At 39.5% G+C, this 25,495-nt stretch overlaps 1 protein-coding gene across 2 annotated transcripts in view; it reads right to left on the bottom strand.

Annotated features, from left to right (window-relative positions):
- MYO3A (myosin IIIA) overlaps nucleotides 1-25,495 on the bottom strand; it is a 172,006-nt gene that overhangs the window by 19,566 nt on the left and 126,945 nt on the right. The window contains exons 25-29 of one of the 2 annotated variants that reach the window (XM_067704146.1): nucleotides 20,942-21,053; nucleotides 17,999-18,161; nucleotides 16,275-16,398; nucleotides 13,467-14,376; nucleotides 11,559-11,703 (exon numbers count right to left, since the gene is read on the bottom strand). The exons of the other annotated variant lie outside the window; for it this stretch is intronic. Of the exons in view, the coding sequence (XP_067560247.1) occupies nucleotides 11,559-11,703; nucleotides 13,467-14,376; nucleotides 16,275-16,398; nucleotides 17,999-18,161; nucleotides 20,942-21,053 (1,454 nt within the window). The remainder of the gene's footprint in view (nucleotides 1-11,558; nucleotides 11,704-13,466; nucleotides 14,377-16,274; nucleotides 16,399-17,998; nucleotides 18,162-20,941; nucleotides 21,054-25,495) is intronic. 2 annotated transcript variants of the gene reach the window in all.

The following is a 25,495-nucleotide window of genomic DNA, read 5'->3' as shown; positions in this document are numbered from 1 at the left end:
GACCCACAGACGTCCCCTCTGGACCACCATCTGTCTCTTGGACATGCTCACTGTGTTTCTGCCATTTTCTTCCGTCACTCCCGTAGGGCACAGGTAATGGATTAGAGTCCTCAGAGGCTAGTTAGTTTCGTCTGGTCCATGCAGTTAGGTTGCTCCCTCACCCCCAGCCATCTAGCATACATAAACGGGGGCGCCCTATGAGAAGCATACGGGAATGCACACAGTGACGCTGACAGTGTCTTGAGAGTGCCACCTACTGGGTGTCATGTTGAGCTGTGAGCATGTATCCTGTGTAGGATCGTCCATGGAACTATGGAGACAAACAACAAAACTACACGCTCACCTGACTGGAGAATAAGGAAAACTCAGGGGTGGCATTTAAGAGCCCCCCAATTACCTCTTGGTTGTTTTTCAAGACCATATTGATCTCTATCTGAAAAATATATGGGTATATAGCTCGAGGTGAAAACCTACGTTAATTTTTTTTCCAAAGAGCCAAATTTGGGAAAATTATTTATTCACTGCTCAGTTACTTTCTCAAATTGCCCTGTAAAAACCACAGAATAGAAGAATACTACCTGATTTTAAACAAGCAACATTCAGTTTGTTTCTGGCCTCCCCCCACCTCCCTGCCCCACTCATACTTTGTAACAGATAGGTGGTTCTTATCAAGGTAAGGTGAAATACACCAATATTTTTAAAAAGCTACTATTCCTTATAAGGACATGTCTGGTCGCAGGCATGGCCACAGGAGGTGGCAAGACAGCTTTCAGTGGCACAAGACAGCCTGGCAGCAAAGATAACTTATCTGGAGATGGCATTCTAGTCTTCTCCCACCTGGTGTGGAAGCCCTGTATAGGCTGCAGGAACATTATTCAGATTCTTCATTTTGTACAGAATGGACTCTGAAGGTCCAAGGTAGGGAGGGATGGAGAGTGTCCACTCTACTGGAGAGCAAGCACTTGGCCCTCCCTCCACCAGTCTCTCGGCTTCTCTAGAGCCCTGTATATGGATGCTCTTGTCAGTGAACCCCCTGACACGCGGGAAGATTAAGCTGATATATTTACAGGATTCCCATTCCAATTCTGCAGTCTTGTATCCCTAGTTAGATTAGCTAGCAGTTTGCTAAGGTTCTTCTATGAAAGATGAATTTTAAGGGCTGTTTATATTCCATATATGAATGTGCCATTACTTATTAATCATTTTCTTATTGTCTAATTTTATTTTTGGCCATGTACGTAATTTTTCTCTTTCAGCTCTGATTAGTTCCTTAGGTTATGTTCTCATAAGTGGGCTTACTGGGTGAGTGACAGAAACGATTTCAATGCTTTTTTACATATTTTGCCAAATTACTTTTTGAAATGTTGCGTCTTTAGTCTCACCATTAGCGTTTGAGGATAATTAAACTAGCACATTCTTGTCACCGTTAAATATTTTTTCATCCCTGCCATTGTGATGAGTAAAAAATAGTAACTTAATTTATACTTTTAATTTCCACGGCAATCATATATATGCTTGTTTTCCATGTGCATTTGTTCTTCTATAAATAAATCAATGTGTCCATTTTTCCATGGATGGTGTTTGTGTTTTTCCTAATGATTTATAAGAGCTCTTTCTATGTTACATACGTTAACCACTTTTCCACTTGTTCTATATATTTTATCCAGTTTGTCTGTAGCTCTTTAACTTTAAATGAGGCTTTCTAATGTCTAGGTTTTAACGTTTACACAGTGCAAATCGACCACAGTGTTTCTTTGTAATGCTTTTTATTACTTCTTATGCTTTGTCATTTCCTAAGCAGAGACTGTGAAACAGTCAATTCATATCATCTGGTTTCTTCCTCACATTTAAATCATTAATATATCTGGTAAATATTGGGGTATTCAGTATAAGGTAAGGCTGTTTTATTTATTCTCCCCAAATCAGAAAAATTTAAGCATTATATGTCCATTTCTTATTGGTTTGCTGTATATCTTTCGGGGACAGGTTTTTATAAATACTACAGTCAATTTTAGGGCTATCTGCTCTGTTCCATTAATCTGTGGTTGATTTTCATAACAGAGGCATATGGTTTTAATGGTAGCTTTATATTATTTGTTCTACCATCTGAAAGGCAAGACCTCATTTATAATTATTCTTTTTTCCTGAAATTTACCAATGATATCTAGGGACATTAAGTTCTGAAGAAAATCTCATAGAAATGGAACACAACTTTTTTAACCTAGAAATCAACTTTAGAATATGTTTACATTTTCTTATCTTTCAATCCAGAAACACAGTGGGTCATTCCACTGTCCACTCTGCTTTTTTTTTTTTTAATCTTTCTGTGGTTTTCTTGCTAACTTTATTTCAAGGTATTCTATTTGTTTTTGCTCTTATTTCCAATATGTTCTTTTCCCATTATAAATTATTATAGGAAAGCTACGTATCTTTGCTGAATTCTTTTACAAGTACCAATCATTATTTTGGTTCATTCTCTGCATTTTTATTGTCAAAATTCATGTTGTCTGCTAATACTCCTATAATCCTATCTTCTTCTTTTCAATAATCATGCTTTTCAGAAACTTCTGTTGCTGTCCTATTGCTTCAGCTAGAAATTCCCAAATAAATAATGTAACAAAGTGTTGTTACTAGCATCCTTACCTTCATCCCGCTTTTTAAAGGAACTGCTTTCAGTGTTTTACCATTATTATGATGTTGACAATTGATTTAAGAAATATACTCTTTATATTGCTAAAGCATCTCCTATTTCTAATTAAGTAAGAGTTTTGCTTTTCATTAGGACTCAGTGTTAGATTTTATTGAAAACTGTTTTAGCATTTATCAAGATGGCTTTTTTCTTTTGAACTTTGGATATTATGTTACATTGATATGTTATTTGGATAGTCTTTTAATGTAATATGCATTCAATTAGCTAGTACTATACTTCGGAGTTTTACCTCTAAATCCCTGAGATTGATCCATAGCTTTCTTCTTCTTTTTCTCTCCTTTCTCCCTCCTCTCCCTTCCTTCTTCCTAAGAGGTTATTTGTCAGACTTTGCTTCTAGGGTAGATGATCTTCATAAAATAGGTGACTTTCTGTATTTTTCTTTTTCTCCCAAGCAGATCACACACTATGGAAATTACTTGTTCCATGAATTTTGAATGCACTTGTCTAAAACACTGTGAGTTCCTGAACACTTTTTTAAAGAGAATTCTTTGACAGACACATCATCGTACTGACTATGTCTTCTCAGAAATTTACACTTTAGCCTCGTATTTGTCTCTGTGAAATTGCATTCATAGCATGCCAAGATTTTAATATTATCAATTATAGTTATTATAATACTGTTCTTATTTCTATTTTTTTGTGGCTTCTTTTTTAGGTAATTAGTCTATTTTGTTTTATTTTCAAAAAATACTATTTTAGCTTCATTTAGATATCTGGTATATTTCTGTCTTATCAAAATTATTTCTCTTTTTGTGTTTTTCCTGGGGCTGAAAAATACTTGTTCTCCTTTTTTTTTAAAAAAAGAAATCTTACTTTACATCCTTTTTAAATTATTTTCTCTCAGTTAATCATGAAAACATTTAATGATCTGAATTTTCCCATGAATATAGATCTGGTTGCATTACATTCATAGTTTTTATATATAGCTATTCTCATTTTTATTATTTTGAAATAACTTATAACTCTAATTATAATTGCCTCACCTCAGATTTCATACTGATTCTTAATTTTAAGACTTATTTTTATACTTCTATCTCAATTGCATCATGGTCAGAAAATGTAATCTGGTTCAGTTCTGATATTTGGGAGTTTATGGACTAGCCCAGTATGTCTGTAAGAAAATTTTAAAAATACACTAGATATTTAAGAAGGTATTTTCTCTATGTGATATGAAATTATAAACTCCATGTGAATTTACCTTGTTGACTGTATTATTTTGTCAAATATGCTATGTAATTTCCCTTTGAACTGATCTCATAGCTAAGTAATATCATCTCAAAATATGTAAAGAAAAAACTGTTTCCTTTGCTGAGGACATGGTTAGTCTTTTCTTCGTGCATTTTTTAATCAGAAATTTAATGGGAAGTTGGGGGGAAATATACTGTTCATTGCCTTCCTGCTTCCATGGCAGCTCCATGTTCTCTGTAGTGTAGAATAGATAAAAATTGTGGAATGAGAAGAAATAATTTGAGTGCAAAAAATTTAACTATTTCCATTTAATGCTTCTAGGTCAACTGTTCTGTTGGAATTAAGTCAGTTAACTCATCAAAATCCATAATTTACACTTGATAATTCAGAGTGTAAACCCATGTCTGGCAAACTGCTTTTATGGTTAGTATTTAATATAACTGAAATGCTAAAAATAAATGATACTCACTGAATTGTAAGGGTATAAATAAAATCATTTGTTTTTGGATACTGAAGGTTGTCGTTTTTTGAAAGATTTGGGGGGAATTAGTAATTTCTTATGAAGAGAGAATAGTAGCAAATAAATGTAAGAAGATAAGTGATCATCAGAGGTATGTTGGGAGGAAAAGCAATATAACTTCTGATCTCTCTTTACTTTCTACTCTTAATGAAAAACAAACTCCTATAAAGTATGTGACCCAACATTATTTGAGCTACCTGGTCTTCACATGGCTATAAATATGTTTACAGGTACACGTGCAGACATATTCTTGGGTAGTTTGCAAAATGCATTTCTAGGACCAGCATTACAATGGTAAATTGACAGGCATACCTTACAACAAATACCAAATCTGCACCATAATAACTGAAAATATTAGGACTACTGCATGAATCTAGATGCCATAAGAATTTAGAAATAAATAGATTGCTCTTTTCTTCTGACATTTACTCTGAAAGCATTTTCATTATATCTACTGTATGTATGCATGGCAAGGGACTGCTTTGATTTAGAGTTGAATTTACTGATGGTATTATGTAAATGAAGCATGGGAATTATCATAATGTCCTTATTTGTTAACCTTGCAACCCATTAAAAAAATTACAGCCTGTTGGACAGTCACAGCTTCTTTGTAAAAAGAGGGAAAGAAAATATGCTTTTGTGTTACTAGGGTATATTTATCCTACAATTAATCTTTTTCTTCTCTTCACAGAGGTCAACACAATTGCCAGGTGCACCATAGTTAAGAAGAAACGCCCCCTCCCCCCAAAGGAGCAACTCTGCACATTATTCAAAGTGAAATAATGCAATGTCATCGTATACTTCTGAATACAACAGCATAGGCTCTGTGATCAGATGGCCGCACTCTAGTTATACAAATCCTGTACTAAATTCCTCTCAGTGAAAATGCAGGTGCAGTTAACTCCTGTCAGTTTCAATTGATAATGATTATTATCAAAACAAAGATATAAAACAAGCAGTTCGTGTACTTACCTAATTTTATTTTTAAACTTCTTAATTAGTTCCTCAGTTTTCACTTGGACATTATTTTACTTCCGACACTTTCGCACATTAAAAAATATGTCTCACAGAGAGAGAACCTTATAAAATAAGGTTACAGCTTGTTAAAATAAAGTTGAAAATTTAATTATTCTCATTTATTATCCATATTTTCTAGGGCTTGCTTTTTTTGTTTGTTTAATCTTTTATTATAGAAAATTTCAAACATTCACAAGAGCAGAAAAGAACAGACAGAATATAGCAGAATGAACCTCCCTGTACACATCACTCAGTGCCAACAGGTATCCAGCCCAGGCCGATTCTGTGCTCCTTTTCTCTTAATCTGTCTTTAAATCAAGCTGAACCACCAGATAACCATACATTCAAGATATATTACTGGCCCCTTCACTGTTTTCACCACACGACCATTAGGCATGATTATAACTTAGAATACCCTGATGAATTTTCAAAGTGACCTCTAGAAAAAATTTGCTTTTGTACTTTTTTTTTTTAAAATAGATCTTCATTGGAGCATAACTGCTCCATAGTACTGTGTTATTTCTGTTGTACACCAACGTGAACCAGCCATATGCACACATATGTCCCCATGTTCCCTCCCTCTTGAGCCTCCCTCCCACCCTCCCTATCTCAGCCCTCTAGGTCTAGGGCTTTCTTCAGAATAGGTAAGAAGCTTTCCCAGGTCACTTTACGTAATCCAGCTAAGGCTGAGTTGTTACAACGAAGTCGGGTGTAGCAATTATTTGAAGATGCCTGTAGATTTTTGAGAAGCATGAGATAATGAAAGTTTCAGGTGACTATTAGGCCTACTTTAGTGACATAATTATTTGTAAACTAGCTTGATTTGGTCTTCCAAGTGAAATTCTTCATGGGGAGGTATGGTTTGCCATGAAGGTCAGTGCTGCAGCGGTGGCCTGTTGAACCCCCGCTGGCAGGTTCCACAGCGTATCGGCTAAAGGCGCCTCTGCGGGGGCTGGCAGCTGCCCGCACTGCGAGGTTCCAAATTGCGGGGTTAGCAATTCTGATGATCTAGGGAGACAGGACCTCTAGACATTAGGCCTTCTACAATATAAGGCCTTCCCTGACTAGAAGTTTAAAAGCATACAACATACAAAAACAAATAAACATTTAAAGAATGTAATGCAACATTTTTTTGTTTTAATAAAAACAAAACTTTTAAATCTTGGCTCCACTGGCCACTGTACTTTGCTCCACATATAATTCTTGGAGGAAATTAAACAGCTTTCCAGCCAATTAATAAGCCATTATTAAATGCCTACGGTGTGATGAATAAGTGTGCTAGGGTAACAGAAAAATGAACATATAGTACATGGCATGGTCCTGCTTGCAAGGGTTGAAAATCTGACTGAGGAAGACAAAACCAATCTACATGAAATAACTTGAGGATAAGTAAATATGGACCATGGTACTGATAATCTACTCCCTCCTATAAGTGTGCATCTGAATACCTGTGTGGGGTTTGTGATGTCTGAAGGTATGTAAGTATAACTGGGAAAATCACTAGAATTGGAGGAAAAGGGAACAGGTGGTGGAAATTCTTGGTTTAAATGTGGTCAGAAGATTGGCAAACCCAGGCTGGTTTACAGAGAAATTAGGATGGAGTTTGATTTTCCTGAGGTAAATAAGCACATCCAAAGGTACAATAATGAATCTAGATCCCTTGCAGGGATTAAATATTGACCAAGCAATATCTGGCCCAATCTGTGACCTCAGTTTGAATTCTTTGAACTATATTTACTGTGAACTTTTATAAACCATTCAAGAAATTTTTTAAAAAGCTGCCTAGATCATTAAAATACCTGAACATAGACTACACCTGATGACAAAACCCGGCAGATATCGGAGGGTGAATCTCCCAGAAGTAGCACAGTGATTGTCAGCATCCCCCTTTCCCTTCGTGTCTATTCACAAACGTGAGGGGAAGTTGTAAGTAACTGTTAACATATAGGAGATTCAATGGATATTTTATAGTTCTCTCCCCACTTGCTCTGTCAGCATCATCCTGCATGACATCTTTAAAACCCTCTTCCTGTGGCTTCTGAAGTACTGGGCTCCCTGGTGTCCTTCCCACCCCTCTGCTTGGTCCTCTTTGCTGGGTCCTCTCTACCTGACCCGTATACGTCTAGACTCACGCTCTGGTTCTCTTCTCTTCTCACCGTAGGTGGATTTCCTGGATGATCTCATCTACTCAACGGCTTCAGTCACCATGCACGCATCCACCCGTAGGGTGGTGGGCATCTACCCACTAGCTGGTAGGGCACCTACCGACTAACCTTTGCTTAAGACTGTTGACTGTCTCAGCCACCACTTCATCTGGGTTAAGTGGTCACGATGTACAACAGTTCAGATGTACAAAAATGTCACTTGATGTTCCTAAAACTCGACTTAATTCCTCCCTCTTAGTGCTCATTTCGATTTTCTAGCATGACGTTACTGTTAACGAATCCTAGTTAAACTCAGTTGCTTTCCATTTTCTTAGTGTCTTCTGAGAAAACTTAGTCATTCTGGGTTTCTGTTTTCTCCCCGGGCCACTGCATCTCCCAGTGTCCTCCCTTCCTACTTGGTTCTGGGTTGTCAGGTCTGCCCAGACCCCTCTGTGTCTTCAGGCCACTTCAGGCCCTCTCTCAGGCACTTCCTCTGCTACTCTCAGGGACAGGGGAAAATTCAGATGTTGGCCAGGCTGGCCTCATTGAAGAATGAAGTGAAATATTTTGACTTTCTAGTAAAGTTCTGCTGCTTTTAGGCCTTTTCAAAGTCCCTGACAAAGCAATCTTGAGAAAGAAGAAGAGTGGAGGCATCACACTTCCTGATTTTAAGCTAAATAAAAAGCTAGAGTAATCAAAACAGTACGGTACTGGCATTAAAACAGGCACATAAATCAATGGCACAGAATAGAGAGCCCAGAAATGAACCCAAGTATATATGGGTCAACTAATTTTGACAAGGGCATCAAGAATACATAATGGGGAAAGAATAAACAGCACTGGGAAAACTGGATATCCACATGCAAAAGAATGAAATTGGAGTCATCTTACACCATACAAGAAAATCAGCTCTAAATGGATTAAAAGGCTTAAACGTAAGACCTGAAACCATAAAAATCCTAGAAGAAAGCATAGGGGAAAACCTTCTTGACGTTGGCCTTGTTAGTAATATTTTGGATATGACACCAAAAGCTCAGGCAATAAAAGCAAAAATCAACAAGTGGGACTACATCAAACTAAAAAGCTTCTGCACAGCAAAGGAAACCATCAACAAGATATAACAGGCAACCTACAGAATAGGAGAAAATATTTGCAAACCACATACTGGATGTATTTCAGACAATATCCAAATAACCAAAATAAGGAACTCATGCAACTGAACAGCCAAACACACACACACACACACACACACACACACACACACACACACACACACACACACACACGCCAAGCGACCAGATTAAAAAATTGGCAAACAACCTAAATTGACATTTTTCCAAAGAAGACATGCAAATGGCCAACAGTATATGAAAGAGTGCTTTCATACAAATCAAAATCTCAATGAGATATCACCTCACAGGTATCAGCATGTCTATTGTCAAAGAGACAAGAGAAACAAATGCTGGCGAGAGGATGTGGAGAAAAGAGAATCCTTGTACACCTTTGGTGAGAAGGTGCATTGGTTCAGTCATTATGGAGAAGAATATGAAGATTCCTGAAAAAACTAAAAATAGAGCTACCATATGATCCAGCAATCCCTCTTCTGGGTATATATCCCCCCAAAATGAAATTAGTACCTTACATGATATGTTTATGTTCACTGTAGCATTATTCACAATAGCCAAGATAGGGAAAACAACCTAAGTGTCCAGCAACAGATGAGTGAAGAAAGGAGATGTGATACACACACACACACACACACACACACACACACACACAGAGGAATATTATTCAGCCTTAAAGAAGATCCTGCCATTTGGGACAACATGGATTAACCTGGAGGACATTATGCTGAGTGAAATAAGCCAGGTGCAGAAAGAAGAAAAACCTCATGGTCTCACTTATGCGTGGAATCTAAAAAAGTCAAACACTAGAAGCAGACAGCAGAATGGTGGTTACCAGGGGTGGGGAGGCGGGGGAAGCAGGGAGATGTTAGTCAAAGGGGACAGAGTTGCAGGTGTGCAGGATGAATAAGTCTAGAGATCCAACGTACAGCACGGTGACTACAGGTAATAATATGGTACCGAATCCTGGGAATGTGCTAGGAGAGTGGATTTCAGGTGCTCTCATCACACACACGCCAAAAAAGGCAACTATGTGAGAAGAAGATGTGTTAATTAGCTTGACTGCAGTCATATTTCGCCAGGTATGTGGGCCTCCAATCATCACGCTGTGCACCTTAAAGCGTTTTCAGTAAACACACATACACAACACACGACACATACAAAACTCCCTGGATGGTCAAAAGTGCAGGTCGTGGCAAAACACTGGTGGCCTCCACTCCCCTCCAGGAAGCGTCCGCGGCTCCCCTCCACCCCCTGCTTCCTGCTGAGCCCTGGGCTGAGCTGCTTACCTGGAAGCTCCCTCCAGCACCTCACTGCCCCGCCTTCACCAGGGCCTCTGTGCACACAGCCACGAGGGAGGCTGAAGCCCCCGAGCCCCTCTCTGCTCTGCCGGTCAGCAGGCCTCTGGGCAGGGGGCATCGGTGGCATTCAAACTAATGGGCCTCCGGACTCTGACTTGCCAGGCTGCTTCTTCACGTCAAGAGGTCTGGGCCAGGGCCTGGGAGCAGCAGGGCTGGGAAGGGTGGACACTTCGTGGCAGTGTTTTTTGTTGTTGCTGTTTTTAAAGCTTCACACAAGTCTTGAAAACAATGTGGCAGGATAACTGATTGAAACATTAAGCTATTTTTCCTTCCTCCCGTATCAGACAAATAGCCGGGCTCATCTTAATCCTTCCCTGCCTAAGGGACTTCCAGGGAAGTTGCCTGAGGTTAGTGGTGGTCCTGGCTTTGGTAAGAGCCAAACTCACTGCAGAGGTGGGGCCTGGTGCCCTGAGCGGGCGAGGGCCTCCGAGAAATAAGGACCAAAGGAAAATAAATGCAGATTCTCCCAGACAGGGCCCAGCAGGGCCATGGGTGGCTGCCCCTGGGGAGGTGGTAAGGCTGCAGGGAGGAGGGCTACTGGGAGCGTGTGCAAACCTGGTAAGACTCCTGACACACCCGCTTCCCAGCGTCTCCTGCGCGAATGGGAGCAGCAGAGGCCAGCTAGGAGATGAGGGTCACAGCAGTACCTGTGGGCAACTAACTAGTGACTACAGGCTTTACCTGATCCTTTGGTGGCTATATAAGGCCCCGGGGCCCTTGCACAGCTCTGGGGAAGGGGAGGTCTGATAATTCCTGAGTCTGAATTCACCACCAGTTTAGTGCATGTGGGCAGACAGTGACTTAGGCTGATAAGAAGAACATTTAATAGTGCATCTGGGTTTGTGCATCTGAATGGAGATTTGCACCTTCTACTTAACATACAGATTTTGACAGAAGGAACACATATATTTCACTTGTTTGCTCCCGCTTATCCAAACTGCACCCTGCTCCCCAACCTCCCCCAACTCCATCCCTTTCTACTCCCTTTTGGCGTCATATGCCAAGTTCTAGTTAAAGTGTATATAAAGGGAAAAAAGAAAAGAAAAAGAGAAGAAGAGGAGCGCTTTCCTGATGGCGCAGTGGTTGAGAGTCCGCCTGCCGATGCAGGGGACACGGGTTCGTGCCCCGGTCTGGGAAGATCCCACATGCCGCGGAGCGGCTGGGCCCGTGAGCCATGGCCGCTGAGCCTGTGCGTCCAGAGCCTGTGCTCCGCAACGGGAGAGGCCACAACAGTGAGAGGCCCACATACCGCAAAAAAAAAAAAAAAGAAAAGAAAAGAAGAGGAGAATGAAATCAAAAAATGTAGGGGGTATGTGGAATATTCTGGAAAAATGTGTATCTACTTATAAAAAATGAAATAAAATGAAGGCTCTTGCCAAGACAGTTAAAACATTGTCACCTCAAATCTGCTACAGAATAAAGGTGGACAACTAATAAACAAAGTATCTGGCTTTGCCTGTCCCTTCGGGAAGTTCCAACTCTACCCATCTTTACCTGAGATGCACTGCTGAGAAGAAACTCGTCTAGTAATTGGCTTATAAGGATAGACACCCAGATAAAGAGGCTTCAGTTGCTGTGACAAAATCATTTCATTCAGTTTTTTCTGCAGAATGAAATATTCTTCAGATAGCTTTGTTATCTAAAAAGAAGGTCACATATCAGATTAGATCAAGGAAGAGAATTCAGTGAGCTCCAAGGTACACTGGGGTCTGGTCAATTCCTGAACCGCTCCCCCTGGGGCTCTCATGTACTTCTTCTCCAGGACTCACCCTGACCCCGTACCAAGGTCGGATAAAGTCCTCACTTGACAAAACCTCCGCCTTTGCACTACTTGCCCATCTCACATCTTCCATTCAGAACTGTCCAACATATGACCCTCCAGAAGCACTCTCTCCTGATAACTCCTTCCCAGGGTCCCTAAGATCTGGCTTCCATCCTTAGCATTCTGCCGCCGTGGCTCTTCTGCTTTTATCCTGAGGAGCCCCTCTGCTGACTGTGACTGTGTTGACCTCCCTCCTTTCCTGTCCAGGCTTCTTCGCCTGACTTCAGCGCTACCCTCTCTCTCCTGGTTCCTCTTTCCATCCTGGCCCCTCTGTCTCTACCTTGTCTGTTAACACGGCTGCCCTGCTAGGTTGAAGGTGGGGCTCCTGCTCTTCTGCCTCGAGCTCTGCTCCCGGCGAGTACTGAATCCACTCCCACGGTGGTTTTGCCAGCTGTAGGTGATGCCAGGCGATTCTACATCTCCTGAATGTGGCAGCTGCTTGGCAGGTCAGGGTCCTAATCTCTGCTTTGGTCTTTAGAGTGAGCAGATTTACCACAAGGAAGGGAAGGACCGCCTGTATATCAAACTCAATATTTCCATGTGCTTTAAAAAAAAGTAGAACAGGAAAGGACTAAATAAAACAATGGCAGATCTATGACCAGCTAGGGGTTGGAGATGTTTGGGCCACACTCGTAACAGTCAGGGGGTGTCCAAGGGCAGTTATTGTGTTTCTTGCGGGCTTAGCCACCGTCAGACAAAAGGCAGAGTTTAGAGACTCAGCAGTAATAGGTGATCCTTCTTTGAACCCATTATGACATTTCTTCTATGATTTCATACACTACTGACTACCCTGATAGTACATATTCATTTATAATATGCATTTTAGAGGCCACCTAGTGAAAATCCTTCACTTTACACAGGAGAAAATAAGGGTGCTGACACATAAAGTGATTTTCTCAAGGTCAAACACCTAGAAAGAGAGAGAGAGCCAGAGTGGGGCAGGGACAGGGGCCTGTGATCTCTCCATAGCACTAATTTATCAGAGCTCCATGTACACCTGGGAGAAGCCCTAAAGCCGACTGTCCCTTCTAGAAACAGCTGAAACACGCCTACCAATAGCACGAGATATTCTCCAAGAGGGAATTTTCCTTTGTGGCTTTTCTTGATGGTTCCTCATGGCCATGACGGAACATATAGATTGTCATCTTCATTGCATATATGCTCAGTAATGCTACCATCTGATTCTGATACCTAATTATGTCTTCTCAAAATTTGGGGTACAGAAAGCATAGACTTTAGAGGATTTTGAAAACTTTTCTTTTCAGCTATAATGGAAGATCTCAGATACATGGAAATTTGCATTGTCAAATGCCAGCATTTCAGCAGGCTGTATAACCAACGACTCGCCTCCTTACTACACAAGATTTCCATCGCATTTTATACTATTTTTATCATAGAAATTTGTTTACAAAATTTATGGCTATTCGAATAGCACTGTCCCTGAGATGTTTTATTGAAAAGGTTTGCAATCTCATAAAAACAGATGAAACAATATATCAGTTATCAATTGTCTGTTTAACTCGGTTATCGTGGAGTTCCCAGAGATCTGTACTAGTAAACAAATCTGTTCGTTTACATACCTGTTTTGAAAAAATTGCCAAATCACACGCTTCTTTTTCTGAAATTGCTTTTGAGTCTCTAACGCTCTTCATCCTGATGTTACAGTATTCCTCAAATTTTGCGGGATGGGAATACAAAGTGTGAGTGTTTCTTGCTACTTCTGTCGGTGTTGCAACCGCTTTTTGATTTTTAAAAGAAGACATCCTGTCCTTCCTTAACTGCTGCCCCCTCTTGTAGCCCCGGTATTTGCTCTGAATGAACACCGCTGCTTTGTCTTCTTCTTCCTGGGCTTGCATTGCCGGTTCGATTTGCCTCTCTTGGACCATCCCATGCCTCACAGGGTTCCTCTGATGACTGCATACTGGGGCATTCTGGGTGGCCACGGACGTCTTTTCTTTTTCCTTGCTATTTGCATCTTGGCAAACCGACCTGTGGCTAAGACTAGGTTCTAAAGTTTTTTTAAAAGAAGGCTGCTTAGGAGCTGAGGTCTCCTGCGCTAACCAAAGTCCTGGGTAGCTTGGCCTTTCTGATATGGCCTTCCTTTCTAGATATGCTGCTTTTGAGTCTTCGAAATTCCTTTCCTCTGTGTAGCACTGATAATAATTCTGGACCACAGTGTCCTCCTTTTCCATTTTCCTTATCTTACTATTTTCTTCCAAGTCTTTCATATACTTCTTATTGGTGTTTACTTCTGCCCAAGGGTCCCCCACCAGATACAATTCTTGCTTAGCCTCTTCCTCATACACATTGTTCATTTTTTTCGGGGTCTGATATCCTCTGTTGTTACTTTCAATAACATTCGTGGATTCCCCCTCAGCTTTGAAAGTAGAAGTCTTCACTACAGATGTATTCCCCTTGTTATTTGGAGCTGGAATGACTGTTTCATTCGTAGAGACTGCATTCTCTGTCTGTTTCTTCACAAAGGATTCCCTGTGTAAAATACATTGCATCGGAATATATGATACTAAACTAGAGTTTATTACCTTGTTTGGCAATAGCACATGTTACATTATGTTGGGAGCAAAGCAAAAGGGACAAAAAAGCTCAAAATAAAGACTTATCAAGTCACAATAATTGAGTATTTCCCCCAAAATGTCCTCTCTAGTGACAACTGTGATGGCTACTCAAATAATGAGAAAACTAGCTTCAAATTAGGGTGAGAAATATCCTAGCATAATTTCACTTACTGAGGTATCAAAATCCTAGGAATTTAATCACTTCAAGATATCTCCTTTTCCAAGAAATTATCTTTTTTGCTTCGTTCAGGATTGTATTTCTTCCAAAAGTAGCAGAGGGTACAGAGTAATGGGAAAAGATGATTATAGTACATTTATTACATTAAGAAGACAAGGAAAAAAGACACATTTTCCTCTTCCATAATTTTCTGTGATAGCCATCATTTGTTAGTATTTGTCACAATTCTGAAAGATTTGAGAAGAGCTAAAATAATAAAAAGCTAGAAGGTGATGTAGGAACAAACATAATGTTGGGTGTTCAGTTAGTGAGGGCATACATTTAAAAATACGCTCATCGAGTCCCTAGATTATTAAAACATGTTGTAACTCAGCAGAAACCTTTGAATCTCTTGGTAGCCTTTTGTTTCTTTAAGAAGTCACTTTGCTTTTTAGAGACAAGAAAAACGTTGGTTACTTAGTTTTACATTTTATTAAAGTGTCATGTTCTCTTGTAAACTAGCAATTTTATACACAATGGTGAAAAACCACTGGCTGTTAAATTTGTTTCAGCTTCAAGACATTAAGATTAAATAGGAAATTAAAAAAAAAAGATATGTCCTTTTCCAAACAAAGTACCTACAATAAGGAGATGGGGAAACTATATCTACATTTGAGACCAGTAAGTAGGGTATGTTCACTAGGTTGCATGCTGTACTTTGATAAGCTCTAAGTCTACGGATCACAGAACATATCTTACAAAATTCAAGGAAAAGCAGTGTCCCTGCTATGGTTCATGATCTTGTTCATGATACGTTGGCCAAAATTTCACAGTTGTTCCTTTATTAATACCCTTTTGAAAGGACAGCTGGAATGATTTCCCCTTAACTTGAAGATAAGATCTTCTTTGAGGAGGGAAGGGTGGTCATCTGAGTGAAATGACAACAAACTCTCCAATAGGATAAAGAACACAAAAGCGGCCACGGGGTGTCGCTGACATTTGATGCATGACTGTCAGGAACTGGTTAGGTATGAGAAAGACTATGGACTTTTATTTTTTTAATTTTTATTGGAATATAATTGCTTTACAATGTTGTGTTACTTTCTACTGTACAGCAAAGTGAATCAGATATATATATATATATATATATATATATACATATATATCCCCTGGTTTTTTGGATTTCCTTCCCATTTAGGTCACCACAGAGCACTGAGTAGAGTTCCCTGTGCTCTGTGCTATACAGCAGGTTCTCATTAGTTATCTATTTCATACATAGTAGGGTATATATATCAATCCCATTCTCCCAATTCATCCTACCCCCCCTTCCCCCCTTGGTATCCATAAGTTTGTTCTCTACATCTGTGTCTCTATTTCTGCTTTGCAAATAAGTTCATCTGTACCATTTTTCTAGGTTCCACATATAAGCAATATTATATGATACTTGTTTTTTTCTTTCTTACTTCACTCTGTCTGACAGTCTCTAGGTCTATCCACATCTCTGCAAATGGCACTATTTCATTCCTTTATATGGCTAAGAAATATTACATTGTATATGTGTACCACATCTTGTTCATTGTGGACTTTATTTTGTGACTTTCCAGATGTGAAAAATCTATACTGTCAAGATGGTATAAGAATGAACATTATTTTACCTTTTATTTTCAAAGTTTTTCTTGTAGTCAAATTCCTGATCTTGAGTCTGAATGGTTTTTACTGCTGTGTTTTTCGTGTTATCAATTTCTTTCCTTTGTTTCCTGGCTAGATGTCCTCTTGCAGCTGAAACATATAAGGCCCAGAGCAGTGTTAATTATAATAAATAAAAAGCATTACTTCAATGGGTAGAAACAAATGGCTTTTCACCATCAGTGCCAAAGAGGAAAATGAAATTAAAGATTCCAAATAGAACAGGTTCGAAAAAATATGGGACTCATTAAGAAGACTCTTCCGGACGACAAGCTTTAGCAAGAAAATAATTGAAGTAACTTTCGTATTAAGGGGAGTATTAAGATGAAACTAAAATGATAGAGATGAGCTAAGTTGATGAAAAAGACAACGTGTACTCACCATTTGATTAAAATCTGCTAATGCTTATGTTTCCTTTATTTCTGCCATGTTCAGCTATTCATGGGAGAAAACCCCTATTATCTAAGGATATGGTTTGAACCTTTTGGCCAATTATTCTTGGAGCCAGATATATTTCAGAATTCAGACTTAAACTTTTTAAAAAAAATTTTTAGGAAAGTAATTTGGAACAAATAACATATATTCTGTAAAATTCCCCATGGTAAATGAGCATTCCATAGTCAAACACATGAATATTTCTCCAGAAAAACATACAATTCTTACCAAGTGGGATGAATAAAGGACTGTGAATATCAGGTCATGTTTCACTTCCAAATGAGTTATGAAAAACCTCTTTTTTCAGTGTTTTATGAAGTTTGGAATTGTGGATAAAGAATTAAATCCCAAATTGCAGGGTTTGCATTTTTGATGTCCCAGTGAGAAGTGAAGGGCTTAAAATTCCAAAAGATGATGATGAGCTCTTACGGACTGACGGATTGGAACTGGACCTTGAACTGAATCTTTTGAATGTCAGTCAGCTACTCTGCCCACCACATCAGTGTTCTTCAGAATGTAGCTTGCAAATAAATAGTGGATCATAAGATCGATTTAGTGGGCCAAATCTAACAACTAGAAATTAAATGGAATAAACCAGAATAGAAAAGTATCAGAATGCAGTGCTTGTAGTATGTGTGTATATCGGGTTACAGAGTAAAATACATTGTTTGTTATGGGTATCTAGTCAAAAGTTTTTGAAAGATATTGTATTAAGCCATGCTGTGTTCTAAATTTAGCTTTTTATAGAAAAATGGAAAGTGAAATCCAAAGTCTATTAATACATTTAATAAAAACTTGTGAAATATGATTATAAATATAATTTCCCTACAGTTAACAGGAAGAAATGGATGCCCTTTAGCAGAGTGAGATTTCATTAAGTTGTCAAAAATTATAAGTGTAACCTTTGGAATAAAGTAGGGAAAATGTTACTGCCCAATGGGTTATAATAATATGATTCTTGAGATCTACAATTAATTCAGTCACTTGCTGTATCTTGCACAATACGTCAACTGTGTTTCACTGTGACAGAAAATTTGAAAATTATTTTCTTTAAAACAAAACATTTATTCAGATATTAAAAGTGTCAGTCACTACAACAATCATTCAGATTTAGCATTGAGAAAGTATCAAGGTAACAGAGTTTGGAATTAAACACGAAAGCGACATAAGAATTGGAGGTAAGTAAGATTTGATTTCATGCACACATCTGAACACAGCATTACGTTCTGTTACACAGTGAGGTGGTCTGAGTGATTACCTGACTGTATTATGATAGCGCTCTCTTTCCTTTTCTTCTGTATTTTTTGGTATCTTCTTGAGCCCAAGAATCCTCTGACACAGGCTTGAATCAAAATAAGCTTGTCGATGGCTTCCTTTCGCATTAAATTTAACTGTTCCACATGATAATACTTAAGGAACACCTTAAAAGAATTAAAATAAAACACAAATAAAACTACGGCATGCAGGTGTGGAACAGTCATGTGCTGTGCTCTGAAGACTAGATTATATTCTAAACATTTTTCGATTTTGGAAATCACTATCTTTTGCTTCTTTGGCTTGGACGTTGCTATCACATTATAGATTTTTATGATTGAAGAAAACCCCTCTTTGAGAAGGAATATAGTTTAACAATCATACTTTTTATTTGCAACAGGTACCTAGGTTTTGTTGGATAGGCCAATATGAGTGGAGGATACCAAGCTCTTTTATCAAAGTTTTAGCATCAGATACTCTGGATAAAGCTAATTTTTTATGCTTTTTGAAAGAAGAGATAATTAAACTTCTCAAACTTAAAAATCTTACAAATCTATTTGTAAGAGAGAGGACAATTATAGTTAGAGGAGTTCATTCACCAAATGTTTACTGAGACCTATTCTATGTACTTATCTGCTGGAACACAAAGGTGAACAAACCAGGGGCACTGCCCTGCAGGGGCTCATAGTGTTGTCAGTGGAGAGAGTAAGGCAGAGAGAGGGTCCCATGCAGAATGAACAACCTTCTCACCGGACCCAGCAGCCACTGTGAAGATAGGAGGGCTGGTTTTTGATGATTCTAAAATCAAAATGAATCGGAGCAACAGGGGAGCCTGAAGGCTCGGAGCTGTTCTCAACTAAGAGTTTTCAACCACTCCCAGGAAATAGGAAGGTATGTTTTTTTTCTTTTAATGGCTAAATTTACTAATGAAAGTCACCTCAAAGAGAGTTTATTGAATCCACTAAGAAGTCACTTGAATTCAAATTTAAGAGCTGAGTCATGAGACCTGGTAACCCTGACTGTAGAATTCTCTCAGCACTTAGAAGCCTGGCACCAAGGGCCAACAGTTTAGCATTACAGGTTTTGATTGAATTTAGTTTTAATTTCTACAGGACTCTAGATGCTAATATATTTAGTCTATTCTACTGCCGACAATTCATTTAAAATTCAATCTATCTAAAAAGGTCATCATTTTTTTTTGCACAGCATTAGGAATGTTCTTATATTGAACACTTTTATCCATCTTAATGAATTGGAAAAGGTGAAGTGGAAAAATACAAATAGCTTTAAAATGCTGCTTAAATATCATGCAAAACTGAAACTGCAAAGGGCCTTTTTACAAGTTAAAACTCCATTTGAAGTTAGGCATGTGTTTCAGACCATAAATCATGAGATGTCAGCCTGACAAAATTCACTCTTGTGAGAATCTGAAAGAAAATGGTGTGAATAAAAAACATATCTTTGTAATGCTCAGGAATTCCCCTTACTAAATACTAAAGTAAATACGGATTACTGAATATGTGGGACACTCCGTATAAGATAAACACTTTGAAAATTTCCTTAAATTGTTACAGGCCTAACTTTTCTTTTTTTAAACTAATTTTTATTGGAGTATAGTTGATTTACAATGTTGTGTTAGTTTCTGCTATACAGCAAAGTGAATCAGTTATAAGAAAGACAAATATCATATGACATTGTTTATATGTGGAATCTAAAAAAAATGGTACAAACGAACTTATTTACAAAACAGAAATAGAGTCACAGATGTGGAAAACAAACTTATCGTTACCGAGGGGGAAATCGGTGGCGGCAGGGTGGGGATAAATTGGGAGATTGGAACTGACATATACACACTACTGTATATAAAAGAGGTAACTAACAGGCCTAACTGTTCATCTGAACATATGAACATTCTGTCCCACACTTCCCACAGCTAATATAGATTTCTTGGCAAGGGCGGCATGTCAGTCTATGTCTGTGGAAGAGCTGAAAGCAGTTACTCTTGAGTGGTCAATCTGAGTACTTCTTTGCCTTAGCTTGATTTTCTTCTCCATCCTCCCCCAGTGATACATTTAGTGCACTCCCAGGATCTGGTCCTGTTTATCTCCTTATCCCCATCTTGTTTGTAATGCTCTGAGGATATCTGAGAAGTAAATGCATCCTTTCTCCAAGAAGCCACCTATCTTACTTCCATATTCAAAACAGGTTATGATTTTGTACTTCATTCTTTAAGGCAGGGGTCCCCGACCCCCAGGAGGAACCGGGCCGCACAGCAGGAGGGGAGCAGCAGGCGAGCGAGCGGAGCTTCATCTGCCGCTCTCCACCGCTCCCGTTACCGCCTGAGCCATCCTCCTCCCGCCCCTCATCTGCGGAAAAACTGTCTTCCACGAAACCAGTCCCTGGTGCCAAAAACGCTGGGGACCGCTGCTTTAAGGGATTAAATAAGCTAAGATCTCACAGGCTCTCAGATCTGATACATAAACACACCAATATCCAAACACCTATAGTGTGCGTCTAGTAATAACATTTCACTCCAGATAAATTTCAAGTTTACAACAAAAGCAGATTTGAGAATTAGGAAAATAAAGAAAAACAGAATCCTACTGAAATCATTATGATTCTCGACAGCTTTTTGACTATATTTGGTGCTGATAAAACAGAGAAAATATGAAAGTCTGTTTTCTAGAGTCATCCCTTCCATCTTTTTTTGGATAGCTCTTCAAGATATATTTTTCTTGAATTTCTTAAAAGAAACCTTTACGAGAGCAAAGTGTTTAATTTTGCTGAAGAAGGAAACCGCTATGACTTTATCAATTTTCTTCCCGTTTCAAGCTAAAGATTCTATAACATGAAAAGCCATGATATTTTCAATCACTGTAAAATGTAATTCTCAGTACATCCACCATAAGTATGAATTTTTTTCTTGAAAATTATATGAAAACATTACTTTTGTTTTTCCAAGAGCCCAGTTATCAAGACCAGCTTTTTCCAAAATGGTGGCACAGGTGTCAGGGCTCAGTGGAGGTTCTTCACACCACTTGTAACAGAGAACGTGGTACCTTTGAATGGGAGAGAGGGCTGGTTAGTATTTCATAAAAGTTTAACGTCTCAGGAGCCTGGTGGGCTTCTTAGAACTCTGCAGTAAACTGAATTCCAGACTGACTACTTGTGTAATTTGAGCATTGTTTTTCACTTCAGTGATGCTTTTCAACACAACACTAAAACCCCGTACAAAACTCTGTCGTTCAAAAAAAAATTAACTGGATATTTTTTAGAAAGCAACCTTTCTCTGGTCACTAAAAGCAGAAGGACCGCAGTGGCAGAAGCAGAGGGAAAGATTTCATTCATTTTTTTCATCTTCACAAAAACACTGGGAGCTGATCTTCAAATTGGATGAAGGAGTTTAATTCTACACAAACTTCCCGCATTACAGCAACAATTGAGGGGAGGAAGTGAGTAAGGGCTTAATGCAGGAGGGAAATGAGAGAGGAGGAGATACTGCCCATCCGCCTGTGTTCTAGATGTCATCTCTTCCTGCCCCTCCTCCTCTTTTCTTCTGTGTATTTTCAATCCCCTTTCTCTCTCCAGCCTCCTCACACTTAGCGCAAAGCAATCCCCCTGAGTGCCTCTCCTCTGAAATGCTTCCATATCCCCCACTAGCTTTGTGGACAAACAGAAAGATGGTTTAGGATAACTGTCTCCAGTTCCCTACTTCCCATCACTCCTCCGCTCCTGGGATCTCATTTAATCGCATATGCTCTTTTAGTGATGAAGCCTTAGCCGGTTGTTTTCCATCCTAATCCTAAGTGTTCCTTCTGTAGTTCTCCGTCTTGAGAGAGTGTCCCTGAGATTCCCAGCCCACCCTGCCCCTCCCCCGTTTCTCCTCCTCCTTTTCAGTCTCCTCGACATGCCTCCTCGACTTGCTGCTTCAATGCTAGGGCTCTACAGTGCTCTGTTTCTTTCTAAGCTCTCTCCACGCGTCACGTCTACATGCACGGCTCTGACTGTTCCCTGTATGTGATGACTGCTCTACATACATCCTCAGCCCTATTTCCATAAACTGGGAACACATTACTTCTGACTGCCTACCCTACATCCCCACCTGCTTATCCCACAGACACTCCAGACGCAGCAAAATGCCTCACCTTTTCCTTCTTATCTCTGTGAATGATGTCACCCCTTCTTAAAGTACTAAAGCTAGAAATCTGCGTGTCATCCTAGATTCTTTCCAATTCTTCACTTGGTGTATCCGACAAGCTTAGAAGCCTCTCTGAAATCCCTTTTTCTCTAGTCCTACTGCCCTTACCTTAAACCACCTCCCGACTGGCTATGTGCGTCTTCACGCCCTCCTCCCCGCTTCCTAGCCGATGTCCACAGCTCTGTCTGAATTATCTTAATAAAATGAAAATCTGATCAAGTCCTTTCCTGACTTGAAAGTGTCCGAGAATTTCCCAAGTTCTAAGCTGGGACGGCAAAAGCAGGTGCTTTCAAAGGCTGGGCAGGCCACGTGAATACGTGAGCCAGGAAGTGTGACAATGTGGGAAATGCAGAGGTCACACCTGCTGAAAGGCCGTCTTTAAAACTGGCTGCCACGCATGATGACGTCTGCGTGCCCCCTCCTGCTCTGTATCCCTGCCCGCCTTGCTAGCCTCACCCTTGGCCATCTTCCACGGACATCTTGGGCTCCAGTCATGAAAGCTATTCACAGTTATGCCAAAGGGCCACATCTGCTCGTGGCTCGATGCTTCTGGGTGTGTCATCCTCTGTGCCTGTATGTCCTTCCATCCTCACTCCTTGTTCCCTCAAAGAAGACCTACTCTTTCAATATTCTAGAAACGCTCTTTAACAAATCTTCAGTGAATAGACCACTGGACTAACATTCTATTTCCGTGTGTAAGACACACCGGCTGATGTCCACTGCACACTTGGGGTGCGTGGGCAGCAGCTCTGCCTAGTGTGCCTGGGCGCTTCTGCTCCTACCAGGGGAGCTGTGTTTGCTGCCAAACCTGTTCATTCACTTGGTGAGGAGTTATTCAAATAAATATCAGATAAACTGATGAAACGTGAGTGAGGAAAGCCAGAGGGCTCTTTCTCGAAAAATGCATCAAATGCTTTGGTAAGACCTTCTAAAGAAGTACTTATTCTAAAAAACTATGGAATTAAACGTGGATGAAGCCATTCCAGAAGTTGGAGCAGAATCATAAGAATCAAGGAATATTTAGCCCTGTGATTGTTTCAGGAGTTATCTTTAACTTCTTGCTTCCCCTCAAGAAATACGAATGGAAATCATACATAAGGGATTATGAACAGTTTATGTAAGAAAGAGTCAATAAACTCTGATTAGTGGACATTATTCAAAGAAAAAAATAAGCCTATATCAAAAGATTGAAAAATGAATACATGTTGATGTTCTAATATATATTACTTTTATGATTATCTGCTTTCTCTGAATTTCTACTATAATCTAAGAAGTCTCCCCCTTCTCTCCTCACTCCCCCCCAGCTCTACTTCATGCTCCCAGACCTGCACACTTTTAGTAAAAATATCCACTCTCTTTCATTTGTGTAACAAATACTTATTGAACACCCAGCATGTGCCAGGCACCCTCCTAAGTGCTGGGGACACTGCAGTGAACACGGCAGACCAACACCCTGGCCTCCTGGAGTTTATGTTACATCGTATGATAATGTAGATAATCAGATCCCTGTTCCCACAACTAGTCTGGACTGTGAGTTTCTTAACGTCAGAGGTTCTTTTATGAATCTTTGGGTTAAGATCTGAGTTAACCTTTTGTTCAAGGACTGGAACATAGTGGGTCTGAAATTAAATGCTTGTTGAGTGACTCATGGACTGTCTCTGGGACTTGCTGTGGAAATAAACATCTAGGCACACCAGATGAGCTTATGGAGGAAAGCCCCAGACCTGTGCTTTGTTGTGCCTCGTTTTAAATCCAACATACTGACTCTGCTTTGCTTTTTATGGGTTCGCTTCATGGTGTACATTGTGGTATTTTAGACCACAGCACAGTAGGTTGTAAGTAATTCGGGGAGTTTGAGGCTGAGGCAAAAATAATAATGAAAATAATTATAGCTGCTATGTATTGTCGACATGTGGCTCTATCTACAAACTTCATATATATTACTTCATTTACTGTTTAAAACCACCTATAAAGTAGATATTGATACTATCATCATCATCCTTATTTGCAGATGGGAAGACTGAAGATTGAACGTTACTCAAGTAACGCTGAACAAAGTCACACATTTAGTAAGTGGCAGAATTGGGATTCAAACCTGGGTTTTCTGATTTCAAAGCATGTGTACTTACCTCCTTCACTACACTACTTCCTTCGTTAAGTTCTGTTTGTTTTAGAGCTCTGAAAGCCAAACCATTGTGTATAGGTGCCTGGTGGGAAAATAGAGCCAACTTCAGTGGCTTCTTAGTATAAGGGTTCATTTGAAGTAACTACAGTAAAAACCCAGTGTCTTGTGCAAAGTAAGTTCATGTTATGTGTCTTCCTTAAGGATTATTTCTTTGTCACAAAACAGAAGAGTTTGTCTACAACAGAATGGACAAAGGGTCTGATGAATTTTGCATCTTACAAGGAGGGTTAGTCAAAGGCTAAGCCAGACAGAGGAGGGTTATTTAGTCCTATTTACACCTCCACAGGGCCTTTGCAAATTGTCCTGCCTTCCTAAGAGTCTAGCCAATTCGGATGACAGTTTTCAAATTAGTGACAGAGAAAAGGCTTAGCCTTTTATTTCCGGAGCTTCCTAGATTCAGAACAGTTATTCACATGTTCTCCATAAGCTTAGTTTTTTCCCCTCTTCATTTATCATGTAGTAATTTGCTATTCTATAATAGCGTGGGACTTGGAAGCATATTTAAAATTTTATTCTCACCTCTGACCTTCCAAATAAGTTACTTTCAAGTACAACATCGTCAAGAAAATCAGCTCAGCTCGTCTACGGGCCAGATTGTAAAACCATAGATAGTTTTGAAACTACTAGTTTACTCTAGCATTTAAGGCTCTCTCTTCATAACTTTACCTGATCGGTTTGCCCATCTGATCCCATCTTTATAATGTCTGTCACGTCAGTGACACATACTGCTCAGCCAGTCTAATCCAAGTCCCTCTAGTCTTTGGAACACCAACCTGTACACCAAGGAAGCCCCTTCCTGTCTTCTCCATAAACTATGCCCACCATCAGATCCCTGTTTAGCACTCTTTCTTGATATTCTCTCTTATCAGCCTTCTTGGAGGTCATCTTTCTCTTCCCTGAACTCTTACACTATGTACCATCCCTTTGGATCTTGGTATTTATTACCCTGCATTGTTCATTAACCTCTAAGTCTGCAGCTCTGAGAATCCTAACTGGACTGTTAACTCTTGAGGATCAAGCAAGCTTTAAAACTCAGTGTCTTCCACAGTACTCAGCACAGTGCCTTGTATATTAAAAAAAGTCACTGAAATTTAAGGGTACTTATATTAAGAATATAT

The sequence above is a fragment of the Pseudorca crassidens genome, chromosome 1 (assembly GCF_039906515.1).
Source record: "Pseudorca crassidens isolate mPseCra1 chromosome 1, mPseCra1.hap1, whole genome shotgun sequence".
Classification (NCBI taxonomy): domain Eukaryota; kingdom Metazoa; phylum Chordata; class Mammalia; order Artiodactyla; family Delphinidae; genus Pseudorca; species Pseudorca crassidens.
This window is presented reverse-complemented; position numbering and strand designations above follow the sequence as displayed.